The sequence below is a fragment of the Scomber scombrus genome, chromosome 23, assembly GCF_963691925.1.
Source record: "Scomber scombrus chromosome 23, fScoSco1.1, whole genome shotgun sequence".
NCBI lineage: Eukaryota > Metazoa > Chordata > Actinopteri > Scombriformes > Scombridae > Scomber > Scomber scombrus.
Window position 1 is genome coordinate 13003392 of NC_084992.1, and position 23021 is coordinate 13026412.

Sequence of the window (23021 nt, forward strand, 5' to 3'; positions counted from 1 at the left end):
GTGTGGGATACTGTCGTATATGGACTTCACCGTCGGCTGGAAAGGACTCCATTTAACATTAAGTGTGGTATTAGTTAGGTTAACGCGTATATAAGAATGCGCAATGATAGTTTAAGTTGCTACCTTTAGCTGCTAGCTTTCCATAGCTTTTCGGAAGAGTTGTAAGGTCCTAGTCTAGCTAACATTAGTTCACTGACCCGACTACATGGCAGCTTAACGACACTGATCTACATCTTCATCGTCTACAACAACGCCACATAATTTGCTGATTTGCTGTTTTTATTAAAGTAGAAAATGCCACAACTTGTTGACTCTGACGATACCACTCCATTGCTGAGGGATGATGCAAGCAGGTGAGTGCAGAGTTCAATAGCAAACAAACACATTAGAAACTGTTTTCCCCCCAGGTGAGGTTTACATTCAACAGGGAGCTGCACCAGCCCTGTATCGCGAGCCATGCGTTATGCAAGCCATATGAGTTCAAATTAGTTTATTGTGTTTTCTTTTTCAGTCTGTCATGTGTATCAGCCGACATCAATAACCCTAAATCACTTTCTCTTCCCCTGTCCTTTTACCTGTGTGCAGTGATGACTCTCAAGATGAAGATTACAAGAGTCGGTGGAGGTCTATCAGAGTCATGTACTTCACCATGTTCCTCAGCAGTGTGGGTGAGGAGGATGCTCATTTCTTACAGTGGATTTAGACTTCATCAGGGTCTCAAAATGTTAACAAAACAAACAGCAGCTCTGAGACTTATGCACACTATCAATCACCAATCATCTATGGTTTGTTTGCCCCTTTAGGTTTCACTATTGTCATCACATCACTGTGGCCCTATTTGCAAAAGGTATGTATGTCTCATTTTCTTGGTTTAAAGATGTTGACTGTTCCTGCTTAAGTCATTTCATACAATGAGTGTTTTTTTGTGTTTAAAGGAAGTGAAAGAAACAACAAACAAAAACTTAATTTTGGATTTGCAGAAGTGCTAGACTAGACTCTAAATAGTAGTGCATAGTATACTATGGATATGTGTCCAATGTCAAATGTAACTATGTAGCAATAATTGGACTCTAAATTGTCTCATATGTTTGTGTTGTAGTCTTTTCATCATAACGTCATATGAAGTTAACTGTAGTGTCTTCTGGCTCTTCCTTCAAACCTTGCTTTCTTTTGGGACTGTCTCTTTTGTAGATTGATGATAGCGCCAATGCTACCTTCCTGGGCTGGATAGTGGCAGCCTACAGCCTCGGTCAGATGGTGGCCTCACCTATTTTTGGCCTGTGGTCCAATTATCGGCCACGCAGGGAGCCACTGGTGTGCTCCATTTTCATCAACTTGTCAGCCAACATCTACTATGCCTATGCATACCTGCCCAAGACCAATAACAAGGTCCACATGCTCATGTCCAGAGCCTTCGTGGGCTTCGGAGCAGGTACCTTATATGCTCTTAAATCGTTCTGTGTAATTTGACTCTGTTGTAACATAGTGTTGTTGTTGATGTTGCGACACATATCTCCTAGGCTTAAATCTGTTCTTGTCATGGCAGGTAATGTTGCTGTGGTGCGGTCATACGTAGCTGGAGCTACCTCACTGAAAGAGAGGACTAATGCCATGGCAAATATGAGTGCATGTCAAGCCCTGGGGTTTATCCTAGGACCAGGTAAAGATGCCTGTATTGTTCCTATTATGTAAAGATTTAAGAAAAAAGGTCAACATGCAGTATAGAGAGCAGTGCTGCAGCTGTGGTATGTAATGTTTTTAATTTTGGACATTTACATATCTTCGTGTATGGTCAGCTCTGCAGGCTGGCCTGTCATTTGTCGGTGAGCATGGTTTCACAGTAAAGATCATCGACCTGCAGCTCAACATGTACACTGCCCCGGCTTTACTGGCTACGTTCTTTGGCCTCATAAACATCCTGCTGGTAGTTCTTGTGCTGAGGTAAGACTTTCTTCTTCACATACAGTTTACACAACATATTCTACTTACAGCTATATAGTGATGGGTTTAAAGTGCAGACTCTTTAATTTGAGGTTATTCACATTCAAATTGGAGGAAGGGTTTGGGAATTACAGCTCTTTCATATGTACCACACTCTTTTTTTAAGGGACCATTAATAGTGGGACAATTGATTTTAAAAGCTGTTTCATGGACAGGTGTCAATTAAGCAGTTAAAAGGTCTGGACTTGACTCCAGGTGTGGTCTTTGCTTTTGTAAGCTGTTCCTGTGAACACCTACATTATGCAATCAAAAGAGCTCTCTATGCAAGTGGAAAATGTCATCGTTAAGCTGCAAATACCACAAAAAATTGCATCAGAGAGATCCCAAGAACATTAGGAGTGTCCAAATCAACAGTCTGGTACATTCTGAGGGGGGAAAAAATGCACTGTTGAACTCGGTAGCACAAAAAGACCTGGATGTCCACAGAAGACAGCAGTGGTGGATGATTGCAGGATAACTTTCCATGGTTAAGTAAAACCCCTTTACAACCTCCAGCCAAGTGAAGAACACTCTCCAGGAGGTAGACATATCATTATTAAAGTCTGCCATAAAAAGAAGACTTCACAAGAGCAAATACAGAGGGTTCACCTCAAGGTGAAAACCATTCATAAACCTCAAGAATAAAAAACCCAGATTAGACTTTGCCAAAAAACATCTAAAAAGCAGCACAGTTCAAGAACAGCATTCTTTGGACAGATGTAACTCTGATCAGTCTGTACCAGAATAATGGGAGGAAAGAAGTGTGGACAAGGCATTGAACGGTCATGATCCAAAGCATACCACATCATCTGTAAAACATGGTGAAGGTAGTGTGATGGTTGGGCATGCATGGCTTCTAATAGCACTAGGTCACTAGTGTTTATTGATGATGTGACAGAGGACAGAAGCAGCAAGATGAGTTCTGAGATGTATAGGGATATACTGTCTGCTCAGATTCACCCAAATTCAGCAAACTTTATTGGATGGCGCTTCACAGTACAGATGGAGAATGACCCAAAACATACTATGAAAGCAACCCAGGAGCTTCTTAAAGCTAAGAAGTGAAATATTCTGCAATGGACGAGTCAATCACCTGATCTCAACTTGATCGAGCATGGATGTCACCTGCTAAAGACAAAACTTCAGGCAGAGAGACTCACATACAAATAACAACTGAAGACAGTTACAGACCTCAGGCAGTCATTGCCTGCAAAGGATTCTTGACAAAGGTTTTAAAAATGAACTTTTTATTTATGATTAACAAAGTTTGTCCAAATACTTTTGAGCCTCTGAAATAAGTGGACTGTATATAAAAATTGCAATTCCTAACATTTTAAACCATATTTTTGTCCAATCCCTTGAATTAAAGCTGAAAGTCTGTACTTCAATCACATCTTGATTGTTTCATTTCACTCAGTCTACAGAGTCAAAATTACGAAAACTGTGTCACTGTCCAAATTTTTATGGACTTTACTGTATAAAAAAATTCTATTTTTGATTTAGTAATGTTTTCAATTTGAATACATGAAATTAACACCACCTTTCTGTGTATTTCAAAAAGCCAATAATAGAGTGGACAGTGATCAAAATAATCTTTTAATTCATGCACTGATATAAATTTGCTTAGGTGTCTGTTTTGATTCTCACTTACAGAGAGCACCGTGTTGACGACCATGGAAGACAAATTCGAGCCATCAACTACACATCAGAAGGTATAATTCTTTTTCTGTATTTTTTTTATTGAAGACACATTTAAAATAGAAAATGTGCACTAAATTGTGATTACATGTAAAATTTCCTACTACCTCTTCCCGCCCACACACAGCAGTGGTGTAGACTTCCAACATGAATGACGAATGAAGCAGGGTTTAAAATAAAATGTTATTAGTATACTGTTATTAAGTTTATCAAAACAGGTAATGACGTATTGTACAAATAAATGAGGTTATATCAGTTATCTAGAGAGGAAGCTCAGTGGACAGTGCTTACACTGTAGTAGTAATGCCTTTAGAGAAGTATAGAATCACTATAGTAAAGTAAATGTGCAGTATTTGCAGGGCTTATTGCAGGATATTGGTTAAGTGTCTCTTGGTTGAAGGCTTTGATCTGTTCTTCCCTCTCTTGCAGACAGAGTTGACATTAACGAAGAAACCGAAGAAACCATCGACCAAGTAGCAGTCCTGACTTCTAACGCCCTATTCTTCATCATCATGTTCATCTTTGCTGTCTTTGAGACGTATGTATTTAATAACAGTATTGACACAGGCAAGCTAGAATACATTTTATCGTTACTTCACCCCGGCCTCTTTGTATGTTTGTCATTTTTTCAGAATAGCCACCCCTTTGTCCATGGACATGTTCTCCTGGACAAGGAAGGAAGCTGTGTTGTACAATGGCATCATCATTTGCGGCATTGGATTTGAATCCATCCTGGTGTTTCTGATTGTAAAAATGGCCTCTCAAAGGTATTTACATGCACCTTTTTAGTTGCATATACACTGTATTTCAACTTCTTGTGTTTGGTTTATCAGGAGGAATATTTTCTCCCCTCTAGGTTCGGGGATCGTCCTGTGTTGCTCGTAGGCTTGGCCATCATATTCTGTGGCTTCTTTATTCTGCTTCCCTGGGGAAACCAGTACCCCAAAATCCAATGGGCAGGTATGGATTGTTTTAATTGCACAGGCTACTCTTATTATCCTGTGTTGAGATTGAATGACAGTGTGGTTCTTACTGCTCTTTGTCATTGAAACAAGTGTAGCAGTGTCTAGAATACTATTAAATGCATTTTTTCTTGTTTTTCTTTTCAAAACACAGACCTTAAAAACACCTCAATGGTCAGTCAAATGTCTGAAGTCACGATAGCCTCCAACAGCTCTTTGGAGCCAACAGGCTGTCCGTTTGAACAGACCTGGTGTCAGTATACTCCCGCCATCAACCTGGCCCAGTACATCACCTCTGACGTCCTCATTGGGGTGGGATACCCAGCATGCAACGTGATGTCCTACACGCTATATTCCAAAATCCTTGGACCCAAGCCTCAGGTAAGAAGACTGAAAAGTAGATCATAGGTTTGATACCTCATAATTCAAATAAATGCTAATGCTTGGGAGCGCTGAATATGTTGTTTTCTGCAGGGTGTGTACATGGGATGGCTGACAGCCTCGGGCAGCGGGGCGCGGACATTGGGCCCAGTGTTTGTCTCGCAGGTGTACACCCTCGTTGGACCTCGTTGGGCTTTCAGCCTCATCTGTGGCATGGTTTTAGGGGCCATCGTCCTCCTCATCTCTGTTTACCACAGATTCATCGCCTTTTCTGTACGTCACGGAAGGACTGCAGATTGAAAAGTGAAGCTCTCCCGCTGTAGGGACTGATGCCGGCTCTCCCAGCTTCTATTTCCAAGAGTCTTTTAGCCAACATCTGGCTACCATGAAGACTTTTTGTTGCTGTTACTTAAGAATGTGGTAACTGACAAACAATGTCTGACAGTTTGTGTCTCAGGGTTGACCTTTGAACTCTCATGCGAAGAGATGAGGCCAGGTTATTTTCCATGACTTGACCAAAGATGGCTGCTTCGCGAGTTAAAAGGGAGCTACTGCTTGCACTGACGCGACACTCTCACTCACTTAAATGTGAAAGAAGCCATGTGATGCATATCCATTGTATTGTATAATGTGGATTAATAATATCTATACCAGATAAAAGTTTTTAATTAAATACTTACTAAACTTTTGTTACTGAAAGATTGTAACTTATCGCACAAGTTTTCATTTTTTTCAATGTTGGTTTTAAAGATAAATTACATACACAGACTGCTTTGTCATGCTATTTTTTGGAATTCACAGGCACATGGACTCTGGGAGTAACCATGACTTAATTAATGCTACTTGAAAATATATGCTATCAAATTGTTTGATATTTTGTTTTTACAGGAAGAAAATGTGCTGACCACTGAATAATGTTTGATTAATTAAATACAGCATTCCCTTATACTGTATTGAACACCTTTGCATTTACTATTCTACTGTTTAAAATTATTTTGGTTTTAATGACCATTGATTGTCATTCAAGAAACTCTGGAGACATGAGCCAACTTTATAGATGCTATAAAGGAAACATTTGCACATTCAACTATTTTCCTGTCAGTTAATGGTTGTACTTTTTTAAAACTACAGATTTTGTTTACCTGAAATATTTCAATAAGTGATGTGTGAGTGTGCCTGTTCGTGCTACTGATTAACTGAGTGATGCATTAAAGAATTAACATGATCTTAGTTTCCCTGTGTCACTGTTAATACTGCATAACATAATGTAATATATTACATTTATTCAGCATTAATACAGCAACAGTTATATAGTTTCACCAGATACATTTGGGGTACAAAGAAATACATGAGATAAGAAAATAATTTAACCCCCAAGGGAAAATAGGCTATACAAATAAATTGTTAAATAATAATGATCTTTATTTATATTTATATGCTTTTTAACATCAAGTGTACATAGTGCATGCTTAATTAAATTATACCAATACAGAAAGGGTATTAAAAAAAAGAAATAGATATGTGTAAGTATAATAATAATAATAATTCTAATAATAATTAGTAATATTAGCAATAATAATGAAAAAGTTGCCGCCCCCACTCTCCATGACTGTAATGATCTCATCAAATTCAAATCTCTTCTCAAGACCCACGTTTTTTAATTCTGCTTTCAATGTTTGATTGTTTTGTTGTTTTTGTTTTTCTATTTTGTTTCTTCCTCTCTGCATTGCTTTTATAGATTATGTTTTAATCTATTCTGTATGGGTTTTATTGTTTTAATTTGTCTTTGATTCTGTAAACCGTCTTTGAGTACTGTTAAAAGCGCTCTATAAAATAAATGTATTATTATTTTTATATGATAGATTCTCTTTTCTTATTATGATTATTTTGTCCAGTAGGGGGCAACAACATGAGCAGCAATGGAGCTTTGGCACTAGAGCTGCAATGCGCATGCGTGTGCTATAAACTCCAGGTTTCATCCGGGTTCATGTGAGGCAGCGCCACTTGTTGAGAGCGCGCAGGCAACACGAAGCAGTAGGAGCAGCAGTGAGAAGATGGTAACTTTAGCGGTTAGTGTGTAACTATCTCGAGTTTAAGATTATATGAAGCGGTGCAGGGGGTGTATTTCAAACCATGGAGATATTTAGAGACGACACGGGTAAGAAAATATCTCTTTCTGCCTCTTGTAAAAAGTTGGTAGCGAGTTTAGCTCAGAAGCTAAAGTTTAGCTCCCACTAAGTTAGTTTTAGCTTTAGAAATCTTCTGTGAAGTTTTATTTGACGTTTGTGTGTCTTCCTCTCTTTCAGAGTTTACTGATATCCAAATCGTGGTAAGTATACCTGTGAAATGATCCTCTTTTGATACACATGTGAAAAAGTTAAGACATGGTAATAGTCCACATGTTTGCTGCAGGGGATAACGCAGCCTACATGATATGTCCTCGAAGTTGAATGTTTGTTAAGGATTCATCAGATTAACTTTTGAAAACAGTGCCTATGATTAATGCCAGTTTGAAGACACTGTAAAAGGTGCACGTAATCACTTCCTGCGTTTTTTTGTTTGTTTACTTTGGCGCTTTCCAGATAAAACAATGATTCACACTTCAGTTTACCACACAAAAAAGTGCTGAGTTATCATCGTGACTCCACCAAATGACTAACACTCATATTGGTTTGATAATACTGATAAATATACACGCACTGGGCTCTTAATAAGGTACACATGTGCAATCTAATTCGACACAATACTTGTTCCTAATAATTTGCGAAAGTGTATGCATGTTAATGGGGTGGACAAAATAATAAAGAGGCGTGTGTGTGTGGACATAACCCCATGATAAAAAGAATCACAATATAGTTGGTGGTAGTTTTGTGAAATGACAAACAATCCATCATTGGACATTTCTACAAACTGCATTTGTAAGATTTGCAGCAGGCCCTTTTACAATTAGCAATTTTACAATTTTCATTACAGGCAAATAGTTTATTAACATTTGCAATGTACACATTTCTTGGTTAAAAGTTACATGGTTTACATTGGCTTTTTTTTAATTTTTTTTTTTACAGCTGCCACACCATATGTTACCTGTGCTGTTTGCTTACAGCTTGCGTGTGTTTGTTGTATCACTGCAGGAAGCGTACCAGAGTACCATATACCAATGATAAACTACACATTACTGTGCAGCCAAGTAAAAAAACATAAAATCCTGCACGCCAGTAACCATTTCTAAAAAGTTTAACCTAGAAAATAATTTATTTGCTGTGTAATAAAAAAAAGAAAGAAGATGAGTCTTGATTTGTTTACATGATCAGCTGGCTCATTTCCTGAAGCTTTCTCTCATCTAGTAACTTGGTCAGCAGCTGTAATGTGAAAACCACATAGTTACTGACTCGACAACTTCAAGCTACTACCCAAATTAGATCGGTGGTTTCACATGGTTTTTTACTGTTGTATCAGTGTAAGGAAAGAAGCCAGTCTCCTGTCTATTATTAACCCAATGAGTCAAACTGTCTTTCTTGATAAAGGAAAGTGAAACTTAAAGTTCTGATAAATTCACTGCAACTCGAAGTCACAGCCAGTACTGGAATTGACACACAGCTTTAGACAGCTGCTGGGAACACGCCAGGTTTTTTTTGTTTGGAGTAAAGTGGAGCCTAAATAAGCAGAGTATGTTTCAAGGCTGAAGCTACCAAGCTAATCTGAAGGTTGTACACAGCTATATGGAGCTAACATTGATATTGCTATCTTTCTCTCTTATCTAGCAGAGGGTTGTGGATATGTTTGAGAGACGTCCTCATATGCAAAGGATAATGAGATGTGGCCTTCTTGGTAAGAAGATATCACACTACATACGTTTTTTTTCAGTGTTATATTTGTGAAAATTGCATTAAGGATTTATGCAGGAATTTAGCTCATGAAATGTGTTACATCTTTCTTTTTCCTAACAGGTATTGAATATGAAGATGATTCGGATGTTACAGACGATGATGATGATGATGATGACGATGATGATTATGAAACTGGCAGTTGGGTACACTGTCATAACAATTTCCATGGAAACCCGAGGCTCCCTGACAGCAGTGATAGAGGATTAAGTGGGAACCATACAAGATCATCCAGCACTCTTTGTCAGTCTCCACTGTGTAACTACAATGGTTGTGAGCCCCATTATCACTCACCCTCCATACAACTTCAGGAAAAAGAGAGTGTAAGCTATAAGCTGTTATTTCTGTCATGTCAGTGATTTCATTAGTGATTGTGCACAGTTCAAATGGTTGAAATCGATGTAATGTTAGTTTTACAATTCCTTTCCTCTTTTAGGATACTGAAAGAGAAGCCAGATTATTACAGGATGCGAAAAAAAGCAAAGAACAGACTGAGAAGAAGCGGATTAAGCGACAGGTAAAAATCAGTTGTGTTCCTGGGAGTTGTCCAAAGTGTGCTTTAAGGTCACCAGTGATGTTAAGTTTCTTTGTGTGTGTTGTTGTGCAACAGAAACAGAAGGAAAGAAGACGTCAGGAGAGATTGGACAAGGAAAAACTGAACCCTGTGAAGAATGGAGAGGTAAAGGTCATTTCTGTACATCTTTTTAAAAGTTTAGCAACTAAACTAACATTCATCAAGCTTCATACTTGTGAGGGAACTTTCCATAACTTACATCATAGATTGGACACCGTTCTTATCTGTACAACAATAGACTAAATTCTATATGCTGTAGATGTGTTGGATCTGTGGGGATGGTTAAACTATAGCATCATGATCTGTGTGGCTTACTGTAATCACGGGAGGACCCAAACTCCAGAACTGAAGAGAGCATCAGGACAGTGTGTACTGATTATTCTTTCAATCTCCTTGATCAAGTCTCAATAAACCTTTTCAGCGTAAGACATCTCGGACTCCTGCGCACTTTAAAATCTACAACAATACTCGTGTTTTGACTTATCATTTTTTCTGTTTTTACAGGGAACAGATGACCCCCAACTGTCTAAAGCAGACAAGAAAAAGCAAGTAAACGCTGAATCTAAAGACGGCGCCAACACCAGAGTTAAAGAGCAGGCTGCAGCTAAAGATACAGAGAGCAGCGATGGCAGTGAAAACGAATCCAGTGAGAAAGATAGTGACAAGGATGACTCAGGAGACTCTGAGGTAACAACTGCTCCATATGATTAGTTTATGGTCTTATCAGTTAAACCTTAAGCTGTTGTGAGAATATTTTGGGAAAACAGAGGACTGACAACAAGAGAGTGGTCCTTCTAGTTTATTCAGGCACTTGAAAGTTAACGCCTCAGCCAACATCAAGAAATGTGCCTTACTAATAGCATCCTGCATGCTCACAGCAGTCTGCTTTTATACACATACACAACACAATTGCTTCGACACCTGTAGAACACACATCACTATTCCCAACATGCCTACCTTTTTATTGCACTAAGCCAAGTTACAAATGGACACGAACAGAAGGATGAGTGTGCACAAAATCAGCTGTGTAAACACCTCAAGCCATGTGATTGTGATCTAAATAGTTTCATGACTCTCACAGGTGGGGTAAGGAATGTGTCATTCAACCCTGATATGAGTTGGATGATACTGCATTATGAAATGAAACCATCATTTCATAGATTATTGTTCAGTATGCCTAAAATGTAATCATGGCATTACAGAAATAATGTAGAATTCACTTTTGATGATGTTATTTAGAAAGGTTAGGCGACTAATTGAGTCTCTCCTAATCTGATTTTCTTTTTCTTTTTAAGGAGCTGGATCTGACAAGTACTTTTGTGAGTAAAGCTGCTCTCATAGCCAGACGTAAATTGGAGCAGAAGTCACGGCCTGAGAGGAAGGAGAAAAAGAAGATTGCAGTTAAAGAAGAAACTAAAACAGTCCCTGGAAAACCTAATGAAAACCAGGATGTTGTCAAAAAGGTGAGACATTGTATTTTCATTGTCTAGAGAAAAAAATAGGACATCGATTATTATTTGAATAACCAAGTTTGACCATGATACAGTAGCAGTTGTGCTTTTAACATGAAGTTGTTCATTTAATTTATTTCTTATTTCTCAGCAGGACTCTGCCGAACCTAGCAGCCCCACATTTGAAGATAATGTAAAAATTAGTTCAGATCTTGCAGGTGAGATTTTTTCCATCTCATGCACATTTACTCAGTTGTGTTGATCATTTTCAATAAAGTTCCTCCTTTTTCCCCTTTTGCAGTTATTGGAAATCAGTATGCAAGTGCAGGAAATTATAATATGGCTGTGAAGTATTTCACGGATGCAATTAAGTACAACCCAACAGAGTTTAAGTAAGACCTCGTCCTTTTAACTTGGAACATTTTCTTTTAAGCTTATACCATCTGTTCGCTTTTATGCAACATTTGTCTTTTCTGTTTCAGGTTGTTTGGCAATCGTTCCTTCTGTTTTGAAAAGATGCAAGAATATGAGAAAGCCCTGACGGATGCAGAGCTGTCCCTCAGCATGTATCCAGGCTGGGTTAAAGGCCTGTTTAGGAAGGGCAGAGCTCTGGCTGGTCTAAAGGTAAATGGTCTCCCATGAAAAATGCAAGGTATTCTTTGTTAGTAGGAATTACTGCCCATGAGCTTCTTTTAAGTGCTGATATTTCCCCCTGTACCGTAAGCTATGACCCATCCCTAATGGTGTGTGTCAGTGTGGATTTTGTGTACTGTGACACCCCTCTCTGACCGACCCTTTCACCAGATTTCCACTGTTGAGGTTGGAACGACTTTGTCACATCACTTTGGCCTTGTTGCAACAAAACTGAATGAACTCCAAAGTGTCACTGAGCTTCCCGGGCTCCTGTTATTTACTCAGAGTTGTTCTTACTAGCTGTTGCTGCAAACATTTATAAACAGGGCTGATTAGTTCGGCAGCATGGCAGCCAGTGAACCTGAACTTTGATTTAGTCCTGAGGTGACGTGCGTGTTCTCTCTCTCTTCCTGCAGAGGTATGAAGAGGCTTCCCAGGGCTTCAGGGAGGTTCTGAAGATGGACAGCGCCTGTGCAGAAGCTGCTCAGGAACTGATGAGAGTACAGATGACACAACTAATGGTGTGTATCAATAACATGTCTGTTTTTATTGTGTGCAATCATCAATAGGGATGTTATATGTGCAACTACATTGAATACATTTGTTCAATTTGGTGTTGCAATAAGGAAAAAAAAACACGGAATAAGTGTATAATCTCATTTTTATTTTGAAAATGAGCAATTAACAAACACTAACTGAAAAGTGGAAGAATATTATCAGACAAGCTGGTAGTGATAATTAACTGAAGGTCTTTCTTGAACTGGAGGTCTTTGTTTCTTTTTCAGGATTACGGTTTCACTCGGGAGCAAAGCTCAAATGCTTTAATTATTCATGGAACAGCAAATAAAGCGCTGGAGGCGCTGCTCAAATTAAAGCAACAAGCAGGTGAGAATCTCGACTGATTTTATTATCACAGGTCGGATTCAAATGCTGCTGTCGCCTGTCTGCGTAGAGGATGTTGTCTAAACTCATGTCATAGCTTCAGTTGAGATGTCACACTGTCAGTGATAAGCCTGCATGTCACTGATTACTTACATTTAGTGAGTGTTTGATGGTCCAGTGTAAACATATGTCTGTGTGTTTAGGAGCTGTTCAGAATGGCACCCTTCCACCGGTTCAAGTAGCGAATGTCACCGGAACCTCTCCAGTCCTCTCAGCCAACACAAACCCTGCTCCTGCCTTTCCTACTCCTCTTCCTCCTCCTCAGTCCAAAGAGGCACCAAAAACACTATTGAAGAATAACCCTTTAGGCCCAGTCCAGAATATGTCAAATGTCCCGAGTGAGCCAAAGCCCATTTCCAAGCAGGCCATGACCAGCAGTGAGGACCAACAATCACCACCGTGAGTATATATTCAGTCACTTTCACTGTCCAACAAAACTCTGATACTTACATACTAATAGATTTACAGTGTGATCCTGTGGTGGAGTAATGTTTTACTGATGTTGACAAAATGTTTAGTTTCAACTTAATAACACCGTCCATTTCCAAACCTTAAACGATTTTAAATCACTATAAATGATTTCTTATGATCATTGATTTATGATTTCGTGATCAATGATTTCGTTATAAGCTAGCCATGTTACTTAACATTGAAGTGACAGTTAGCCTTTGAATCAGTGTGATGACTTTGATGTATCAATAATCTGCTGTATAGAAATCAGTGCAGATCCAGCTCTCTGGGACTTCATATCAATTCACATAGCAACAAAAGCACAGAGTGGGGCAATACTGAATTTAATACAGCTTCACTATGAGGTTTAGTATGTTAACAAAATATCAATGAATTAAAATTGCAGATACCATCATCAAAGGGCCAAATTAAGCAGTATAAATGAAAGTTAATTGGATGATACGGTCATGGAAATTGCCTGGAAACACACTAAACAGGAATATGAAATGATATATAAAACACTGCTGGATTGAAGATTAAAAATGATTGTACAATCAGGCATTAGCTCATCTCAACAAGCAAAGAACAAACCTAATTTGTTAGTTTCTGAAGGAACAAAGAAGTGATCTGTGATTGGTCAAATGTATCAGCTTAAATGATTACAGCTACGATACAAAGACACAGAAACTAAGGGCTCTAAGCCATATATGACTCTTGACCTCTTCCCATGTTCTGCTCATCCAAAAAAAAGAAATCCTAGAGCTTCTACCTTATTTGGACATGAAGCAGGATAAACAAGAGAGCAGTGGGCCTCAAACAATAACAAACAGTAAGAAGGTAGAAAGCAGCAATCTTACTTCCACAACCTTGTATTAAAATGTTAAACCAATCATTTGATCTTTCATTACTTTTACTACACTCAGCCAGTTCTCATATTGGAAAAGCTTAATGAAGTGCTCGACTTAAGGTTTACTTATGGTTATTGGTATCCTTTCTGGAAAATTAGGATTGCAGCACTTTTTTTAATTAAACGGTAAATTCCAGGAGAGCGGAAAATCATTGAATGCTTTGATGCAGTTCAGACTACGTTATATGAATGATGATGATGATGGTGGTTTCCTCTCAAAATCGCATCAGAATCTCCACAAAAGTTTTCTTGCACATGAACACTTTTTATTATTACCGAGAAGTTTTTTCTAATTATCACAAATGTTTTCTTTCTACAGGGAACTGTTTCCAGTTTGGGTGGGAAACTTGTTTCACCAAGTGAGCGAGTCCTTGATAACCAACCTGTTTAACAAGTAAGACAACATAAGTTCATTATTTCTCATCTAGCTTCGCTTTCTAAAAATACAACAAGTAATTTAAGATCAACATGTGATGAAACATAACTCACTAACTGCTTTGCCACTAACGTCGTTCTTCTTCTGCAGGGTTGGAGCCGTCTATAGTACGAAGCTGCTGAGCTACAAACGATGTGCCTTTGTTAACTATACAAAACAAGAGTATTGTGATGAAGCAATCCGACGTTTTAATGTAAGTGGTGTTTACAGTGTGACCACAGGCACTCACCTGATAAAAGCGTCCTGTGAGGTCAAGACAATCACCTGTCACATGTTGGTTACTGATCCAATCTAATCTAATCCTAATGAGTCCTGTTATCAGGCCAATAAATGTGCTCCCTGCAGTCTTAATGATGAGATAATAACTAATCTAGTTAGAGCTGACTTTAAATGTTGTATAATGTTAGTTCTGACATCATGCAACCACTAACAGCTGGTAACACTGTTTGTGATCTTCGTTCACTTCTTCAGGGCTTTGAGCTGATGGGCATCAAGATAGCGGTGAGATACCCAGATAGGATTCCTCATGGCATGGGCATTTCAAAATCTGCCCTCAAAGCTGAAGACCTGCAAGATGAGAATATGCGGTGAGTGATTTATAACCTTTTAGTTTACAGAAAGTGTCTCAGTATGGAGCAGTAGGGGTTTAGCTTCTATTAACAGACTACGCAGCACTTCTCTGCAGTGCTCCAAGGGTTGTCTGGCAACCTCACGGTGATGGCAAGACTCAGGGATTCACTGCACCGAGCTGTTTGCTTAGAAATGGTTACAGCTCTTTGAAAATCAACAGAGATTCCTGTTAATTAATTAGGGAGTTTTAGAGAGAGACATGTAAACATTTTTTTCTACAAACATAAGACTGAAAATCCTCTTATCTAACTCAAAAAATAAAGCAAATTAGTGTTTTTATTCTAAAATGATTAACCATTCCTCTAAATTATGTTAGTTTGCATTAGATTATCAAAGTAGTAACTGTAATTCTGTTGGCAATTTTCTGTATTTTCATTCATCTATATCTCCTCATATCTATAGTCTGATTATATTGTCTATCTCTGTGCTGTAGAGCTCTATTGCACTGGTTGATATGTCCCATCCACCCTAAAGGCTCAAACGCTACTGTAGATGATTCAGAAATGGCTCCAAAGAAATAATAAAGATAAGATAGTGAGCACCAGGAGAGGGTTTCCCAGCAGACGTCACTGAGCATGCACAGGAATGCGGTTCTGTTTACAGAGCTTCACTAGCTTGATGTAGTAAATATCACCTGTAGACTTTGTACAGAAGTTCAGTGTCATACAAAGTCAAGATGAGATAGACTATAGATACACACATAATACTTGTAAGTAGGATGAGATAATTAGTGGTTTGGCTCTGCACGTAGGATTTTGCGACGACAAGAAAAATAAAGAATACCATCAGCTTTATCCTTTAAAAAGGGTTAAGTTGACAATCTTTTCAAGTCCATCTTAAAACAGTTAAGTACCCATTTGAATACTGGTCTTGTTTGGTGTAGTCATTCCTCCGTTTCATACTGATCTTTTTAGAAGAACCATTTATGATGTGTCCTCGTAAATGATGAGGGACGAAATCCACAGTCCTCGTTTTATGCAAAAATCCATTTATGAAGGTTCAGTCATCCAAATTATTCAAATCAACAGGATATCTTCAAAGTCTTCTTAGTACAAAATTCCCTCGTGTTTTTCCTGGCTGAGCTGCAGTGGAAGTGTAGTTTTTCAAAGAGGGACACTGATACTTAAAACACTCTAAATTTGGGCAGCTGAAGCTACAGATAAACCTTTTTAAAATACATTTTTGCAGAGGAGGATTTCACATTTTGTTCCCCATCACTTACACTCAAAGCACATCAGGAACACATCCTTTTAATACAAAATATACTTATTATTCTTTTAGTATGGACCTGAAAAATTGAGAATATTCTATAAAGACTGATTGTAGACTGTAGTGATGTTTTTTCATATTAATATAGAATATGGCATCTTATTTACCAAACACTGATTACAGGCAAAGAGAGTACGTTGACTGGAATGGAGGTGTATACCAGAGACCTTTTCGCCCTTACAGACATCACCCCAACTTCAGAGGCCCCTACAGCTACTGAAAGGAAACCAGATGCCCTTTAAGCTGCCCTGGGTCTGACTGTCCTCCTTTAATAAAAGCAGATCACTTAAATGCAATACTCTGCATCCTCTTGAAGTTACATCAGTATTTTATTTTTTAATGAACCACAGAAGCCAATCCTAATTTGGTAGCAAATTTTAAATATGAATGTAAGTATTAGTCACTGAATGTGATCTAAAGAAGTTTGTGGTTTTTTATTTTTTTAAGTATTATTCATGGCAAATATTACAGGTTCGTGTTTTAACAATTAAGTGTATGCCAATCTGCAACAACTTTTATTACAGTTATGCACACTGAGGTGCAGGAATCCTTATCCTTTTATAAAACATTATTGCATAATTAATAACTGTTTAATCACATTAAGATAATTTGTCTTTACATTACAATACTGTCAAAGGTTGACAATGAGGTGGTATGTCCTTTGTTATTATATGGAGTTGCCCTCATTGATAATGGAGTTTGTTCTTAAATCAAGAATTAAAGATTGTCATTTTCTGAGTTGCTGTATCATAACTGCATTAAACCACTCTGGATGTCCAGGATTTTGCCTTCAATTACACTGCACAGTCTAGTTGTCACCCCTTTTTCATTGAATTCATAAGATGCTTGTGTGGAACATTACTACACAATAAACCTGATACATGTACTGCTACATGGGAGCTGAATCTACATTACTCTGACACTTTAATACAGCATTGGATCAGGTAATAATGCACCATCACATTAATTAATACTAAAGTGCATTTACATTCCCAATACGTCATCTCCAGTAGGAGTTGATTATATTTTCCAAATGTAGCTTTGAGGTATATCTGCCAATAGATGGCAGCACAAGCTAAATATTGTATAACAGTAGATAGTGGAAACTGAACTCAGACTACAAGTTACTTATTGTTATATAAACATACCATAATATGAATCCGAAGTCATGAGCTGCACACAGTCACATCCTCTGCAGCACCTGGAACAATATCACACAAAATGGACATTATCAGTGTAATTTATTGAGCAGGGTTTCTTTAGCTTAATGTGACAAGTAATGAACAGTAATACATACTTTTCAAACTACAGGTGTATGTACTCATTACTTAATTAAAACTGACGGGAAATTCCAATCGCACAAACATCACTTTTTTAGTAGCAGTAAGGCGTGAGGCATTTGTAACATTTATTCCTTACAAAGCTAGATCAGAAGCATTCAAGATATTAAACATGTTAGGAAATTACCTTAAATGTGTTAAATCAACCATGAGGCAGCCTGTGGAATGAGGATGATAGAAAATATTAAGAGAAAAACACAACCTTCCAAACTACACCTGAACAAATCATCTCATCAACAGCTGTATTCCTCCACATCTGCAGTTAATAGTTCTACCATTTCTGATGATACTAAATATAATGCCAAGTTATATTTAATGAATGAAACCTGATGCGTCACTCAGTCGTCCTCTGGGAGTCTGACTACAGTGTGATCTATCAGCAATACGTCAAACTTGAAAAGCTCTGTCTCCATTTTCAAAACAAACTGAACACATTCAAGCTTTGGCACAACCTTCTCCACTCAGTCAACCAGCTATTACACACATTCACTTTTTGAATTGATATGCTTTTGAAGGCTTAAAAACAGCCACCTCTGAAGTCTTAAGAACCTGGTGTCTGCTGGAACCAAATAACATTGCAGCGCTATCAGAAATGCACAAACTAGACTTTCAACCCCCTAATGTGCGCTGGTGATTGGATTCTTATGGCCTATGACACCTTTCACCTGTCATTTTACTCACTAAAAATGGAGTTTGTGTATTACTATGGATGGAGGGGACTGGGTTATTACTTGAGGGATTTGATGCTTCTTTCTAAAAAGCCCACAAGTCATGCAAATGTGCAGAAGAATTATTTTGTCTCCGAGTTAATTACATGAGTTACATGAGAGGAAAACCGGTTGCTGTGAGACTAATAGCAGGGTCACGGGCTTGAGCACAAGCCAATTCCTGTCTTAGCATTCACTTGAAATGTAGTAGTGAACATGAAATTGCTACAATGATTTTAAGTATACAAGTAAAACATTCATAACTCCTGTTAAACTACCTTTAAAAACACCTGCTGGGAACACGTCTCACGCGCTTCTTGTAAAAACGCCATTCAAAACACAAACAGCTAGTTCTTTTTAAAGCAACACAGGGCTTAATTAGAGCCAGAAAATGTGTGATGTCTACCCAGCCATGACTGTGCACCAGCAGGCAATGATAATATCTGTGTTGCTTAACCGCTGGGTCTAAAATAGTCTCCTCGTCCTCGGGCCAGTTCTTCTCAGATTGCCTGTGGCCATGGAAAGCCTTCATCATGTTCCAGCCTCCACCAGGTGATACGCTGAAGCATCTGTCGTGTATGAGATGCACATCCACACTGCAGGGAAAGAATATGGCACACGCACACACATAGGTAAAACAGCTCAAATGAAATGCAGTGAGCAGGTAGCACACAGGGCAACTAAGCTTTTGTTAAAATACCATCATCCCTCTTACCAAACTGCTCCGTCTGATGAAGATGGAGGATGAGGAAGCCGAGAGAGGAGCGAGACTTTGCACTCCAGCAGGTCCGCTGACACACGGCTCTTTGCTTCGTTCTCAGCTGCGGTGCCAAGGTCAGCCAGCGCCTCGTGTCCAACTCCACGCCGGATCGCTGCCTTGGAGAGATGCGCAGTTGATACTCTGATTGGAGGGTTTATGTACAAGTTACAAGCAGGCAACTATGTGAGAAAATTGTCCTCAAAGTATAAACATGTTTTAAAACCCAAATAGCTACAAGATAAAGAATTCACTGAAATATTTGACAGTGTATTCTTGATTTTGGAAACAGCAGTTAAGAAGAAACTCAATGGCTTTTGATCGTATCACATGATCTTCAAGAGAGATTTTGCAGTTGTCAGACCTTGCAGTTAGATTATTTTTAAGCCAACATGGACAAGAAGTCCTTTAAATGCTTTGCAATGACAACTCCATCTATTGGTCTCCTGATGAAGCTCTTTCGATATAATTGAAAGCTCCAGCAGAGCTACTAAATGGATCTTGAGGTGAGGTTGTTTTCTCAACTGATTTTTTTCATGCACTTGCAACATCTTCAAGAAAAAGTAGAATATTTACCTTAAAGTTTAGAAGTCTCGTCAACCTTTATCTGAACATTCAAAACTTTACGTTTACAATGTTTGACTCGTACAACTTGTGCCACATAAAAACATGTTTAATTTTAAATCAAACAGCTTGCTAACAGTGGAAAAAAAGCTAAAATATCTATCGAGGTTACTCAAAAAATGTCTAAAATCTGGACTTTGGGGGGGAAAACACATGACAGAATTGTGCTTACATCACTTTCTACCATCATAACTTCAAACATCACTGACTATCTCGCTCTGACGGCACACTGATGTTCAGTGTTAGTCACTTCTTTCACAGCTGAAGGCACCTGTGTTGTATCTTTTCCCATCCGCTCGTTCTTAATCCTGAAGTCAGTCGCTGCATGTCTACAATAAACCTAGAGTAGAAAAATAAAAGGTGTGTCCCTCTGACTCTAATTTAAGGTAGTGAATGTTTCTGTTCGTATGAGATATTCCTGATTTCAGAGAGCTGCTCCGGCTGCCATTCCTCCATTACTGCAAGCGGCACAAGAGTCCTGATCTCCATGAGACCACTGCAGGAAGAGGACTTGGATGCTTCTGTGCTAATCTGAACGCATTCATTTTGAGATCCATCTTAGCCCCAGTGAGTCCCGCTCTTTGTCTAAATGTACCAACGGAGGAGTCCCATCTCAAACTCAGTAGCTCCAGAACAGATGCTGAAGGTGTCCTGGCCCCCCCTCGACGCTTGTCCCAGGTCAACTCCAGAGGCAGATGTTGCTCATGGCCTGGCAGGTGGAGCTGCTCTCTGCAGGAGAGAGGTAGATCTTGCCACTGGGGCAGACACACAGTTCATAGAGGGCTTGTTCCCGGGAGGCCTCGCTGGGAGATGCTGTGTAGATGCCAAGTGGGAGACTGCCCAGCTGAATGGTGTTGGCATCTAACAGAATCTGGACATAAAAAAAAACCCCATCAGGTACGCTGGAAGTCATTACACAACATTGCCAGAGGTGCCCTGCAGTGATGTATTACCATCTCGAACTGATAAATGACTGCGGTACAATCAGTAAACACAACGTGACAGGTGGAGTGAAACAGCACTGATCTGGTGAGTGAGGATGAGAACTTTTTAGTCAACATTTTTATTTAGAGCACAAGTTGTCCATTTTTTCATAATTAAAAGAGCAATTGTGTTAATGGGGAGTCTGTTTTGTGTTGTGTGTTGTTCAATATGCATTTTATTGTTGTTCTTTTAAACCCCAGCTAGAGACAGACAATGCAAACAAGCTCAGGCTATAAATACTATGGTATGTTGCAAGAATTCATGCCTTATACTTGTTGTTATACAAATAATCAATCAATAAAATAGAAAAAGAACAACGTAATGCCTGAAAATAAAACAAATATTAAAATTTTACTAAATGAACAACAAAAATTAGTCAAATGAACAAAAACTACAAATTGAATAAATACAAATGAGAAATTATTATTAGAAAGTAAGTTTTAAGTGTTAAAAACAATTATACGGGATAAAAACAAATAAGGACATAAAAAAAATAGTTTTTAATTAGTACTAATTAAGTGCAATTGTGATAATTAATTAATTCAATTGGTTACTTATTAAGCAAAATAGCCAAGCACTTTCTCAAATAAGAGGATTAGCTACTTTTATCTGTTTTATGTCATTTTAAAGTGAGTATCTTTGTGGTTTGTTACGTTTGGATGAACAAAATCATGATGATGGTGATTGGAAAAGTAATTGACTGATTAATTGCTAATGAAAACAATTATTAGTTGCAGCCATACCTTTAGCTCAGAGTACATTTGAACCCTTCTCACCTCTCCCTCTGTGGACTCCAGCTGGAGGTCCTTTCGACCGCTGACTTTCAGTGGCCCGTTGGCAGCGCTCACTTCTACCCCTCTGGGAGCCTCCATGGTCAGGGTCCGTGTTGGAGACTCCAGCCTGATTTTAAAAAAAGCAAAACAATCCAAAACAACTTGAAGACATTTAGCGCATGAGCTCATCGACTTATTCTGTTCATAATTTCCGGATGTTTACATTATTAAAAGTTTGCCTTTCAGTGTGATTTAATAGCCCACCACTGAGGATACAAGACTCATTCAAGGTTAAATTGATTGCTATTCAGTTCATAGTTTCTGAATATCTCTGTGTAATTACTTATTTAGGGCAGGTTGATGGAATTCAATCATATTGTTTGCTTCATAACAGACCTGCAGCAGTTATTTATTTTGCCACGTTAATATATTCTGTTGCTAGTTAAGACAAATGACTTCTCCACCTGTGGAATAGTTAAAGCTGCGGTTCATGTTTAAGTAACTCCTCTCATTATTCTAATCCAGCATGGCTCCTAAACAGTCCTTAATTGTATCAGCTGATGTTGACCTTCAGCAACACTGAGGCGAACGCAATTTGCATTTTCCTCCCGTGGACTATTTGTTTACACGGGGAAAGATAAGTGCGAGAGCCAATCAATGTGGAATTTGTTTTCATAACTCATAACCGTTTCAAATTGATTTTCTCCCCCCTCATCTTCCACAAATCTGTTTTCAATGAATTTTAAATGGAAGACTTCAAGAAGCCGTCTTGAAATCGCTTAAATCTCCCTACCCTCTGAAAGTGACACACATTTCGGATTATGCGCTATTGGAATAAGGAGGAAAAAAAAGGAAAGAAAAGCAAATGAATTTCATCTGCATTTGAAGAGCCTCTTTGACTTTAAATCAGCTTTCAGTAGATACAGTTTCCAGGGGATCTGTGAAATGTGCCTTTGACCTGAGGCTGTTTGTGCCCTAGACCTGCAGGAATGGAGAAGATAGAAGTCTGCTTAGTTTGTTTCTTTTTTTTCACTCATCTCATGCTCATTTTTCTCCCTGAAAGCTGTTCAAAGTGTTATTAGGACATGTTCCTACCCAATATACACTTTTTGTCCTGATCTTCAGGGTGCATTTGATCATTTATTATGATAAGTGACAAGAAACTGATTGTAAAAAGTATATTTAATGATATAATTATTTAAAAATAACACCTTCGGTCCATCTCCCGTAGCAACACAAGACACCAGTTCTCCTGCTGAAACCCAGTCATTCATTAGCCAGCTAAAGGAATCAGTGTTTGAGTGCTGCTCAGTTTAGCATGTTTCAATAATTATTTCTCAAGCATTCAACTGATTATCCATGGCTTGGATGGATGAGTCATTAAAAGACCCATTTAAAAACACTCTGTGCTGAGCTGTGCAGTGAGGAGTTAGTGATATGTGATGTGTTTCTGATATTTCACTCCATTCAAAAACAGCTCTGTCGTCGCCCCCCACACACACACATACAGACTGGGCAGTTCTGCCACAAGACAAAGTGCCCAATTTTCAAGAGTGCTTCTTTCGTGTGGTCCAAAATAAAGCAATAAATGAATTGAAATTAAATTAAAAATGTCTCTTGGGCTTTATTACTCAGATTA

General features: G+C 38.5%; 3 protein-coding genes across 7 annotated transcripts in view; 2 read left to right on the top strand and 1 right to left on the bottom strand.

The window, feature by feature from the left end:
* mfsd8 (major facilitator superfamily domain containing 8) lies at positions 1 to 6246 on the top strand. Its single transcript, XM_062444876.1, has 13 exons — positions 1 to 62; positions 289 to 353; positions 586 to 668; positions 804 to 847; positions 1192 to 1432; positions 1547 to 1660; positions 1797 to 1941; positions 3634 to 3692; positions 4108 to 4216; positions 4311 to 4445; positions 4535 to 4638; positions 4795 to 5021; positions 5115 to 6246. Exons 2-13 carry the CDS (start codon positions 295 to 297, stop codon positions 5319 to 5321), a joined length of 1527 nt encoding a protein of 508 aa, XP_062300860.1. The 5' UTR covers positions 1 to 62; positions 289 to 294; the 3' UTR covers positions 5322 to 6246.
* A 796-nt stretch (positions 6247 to 7042) lies between these two features.
* LOC134005858 (uncharacterized) lies at positions 7043 to 16991 on the top strand. Of its 3 annotated transcripts, none has more exons than XM_062444873.1 (18): positions 7043 to 7179; positions 7328 to 7350; positions 8783 to 8849; positions 8969 to 9228; positions 9342 to 9422; positions 9516 to 9584; positions 9984 to 10166; positions 10775 to 10942; positions 11082 to 11148; positions 11232 to 11322; positions 11413 to 11554; positions 11980 to 12084; positions 12349 to 12448; positions 12649 to 12904; positions 14182 to 14256; positions 14389 to 14491; positions 14770 to 14885; positions 16321 to 16991. In XM_062444873.1, exons 1-18 carry the CDS (start codon positions 7155 to 7157, stop codon positions 16415 to 16417), a joined length of 2028 nt encoding a protein of 675 aa, XP_062300857.1. In that variant the 5' UTR covers positions 7043 to 7154; the 3' UTR covers positions 16418 to 16991. The 3 variants fall into 3 exon arrangements, with proteins under 3 accessions (XP_062300857.1, XP_062300858.1, XP_062300859.1); XM_062444874.1 differs by having other exon boundaries at positions 11085 to 11148; XM_062444875.1 differs by having other exon boundaries at positions 8786 to 8849.
* A 3313-nt stretch (positions 16992 to 20304) lies between these two features.
* Positions 20305 to 23021, bottom strand: part of LOC134005860 (zeta-sarcoglycan-like) — a 35850-nt gene continuing 33133 nt past the window's right edge. For all 3 annotated transcript variants that reach the window (XM_062444878.1, XM_062444880.1, XM_062444877.1), the window contains 2 exons: positions 21386 to 21509; positions 20305 to 20496 (listed from right to left, as the gene is read on the bottom strand). In XM_062444878.1, coding sequence (XP_062300862.1) covers positions 20305 to 20496; positions 21386 to 21509 — 316 coding nt within the window. The remainder of the gene's footprint in view (positions 20497 to 21385; positions 21510 to 23021) is intronic.

Coding starts and splice junctions, on each gene's coding strand:
- LOC134005858 (XM_062444873.1), top strand. CDS start 7,155: ATGGAGATATTTAGAGACGACACGG. Junction 10,943..11,081: donor ACCAGGATGTTGTCAAAAAG/GTGAGACATTGT, acceptor CTTATTTCTCAG/CAGGACTCTGCCGAACCTAG. Junction 14,886..16,320: donor CTGCAAGATGAGAATATGCG/GTGAGTGATTTA, acceptor CACTGATTACAG/GCAAAGAGAGTACGTTGACT.
- mfsd8 (XM_062444876.1), top strand. CDS start 295: ATGCCACAACTTGTTGACTCTGACGATACCACTCCATTGCTGAGGGAT. Junction 848..1,191: donor TGTGGCCCTATTTGCAAAAG/GTATGTATGTCT, acceptor TCTCTTTTGTAG/ATTGATGATAGCGCCAATGC. Junction 3,693..4,107: donor CATCAACTACACATCAGAAG/GTATAATTCTTT, acceptor CCTCTCTTGCAG/ACAGAGTTGACATTAACGAA.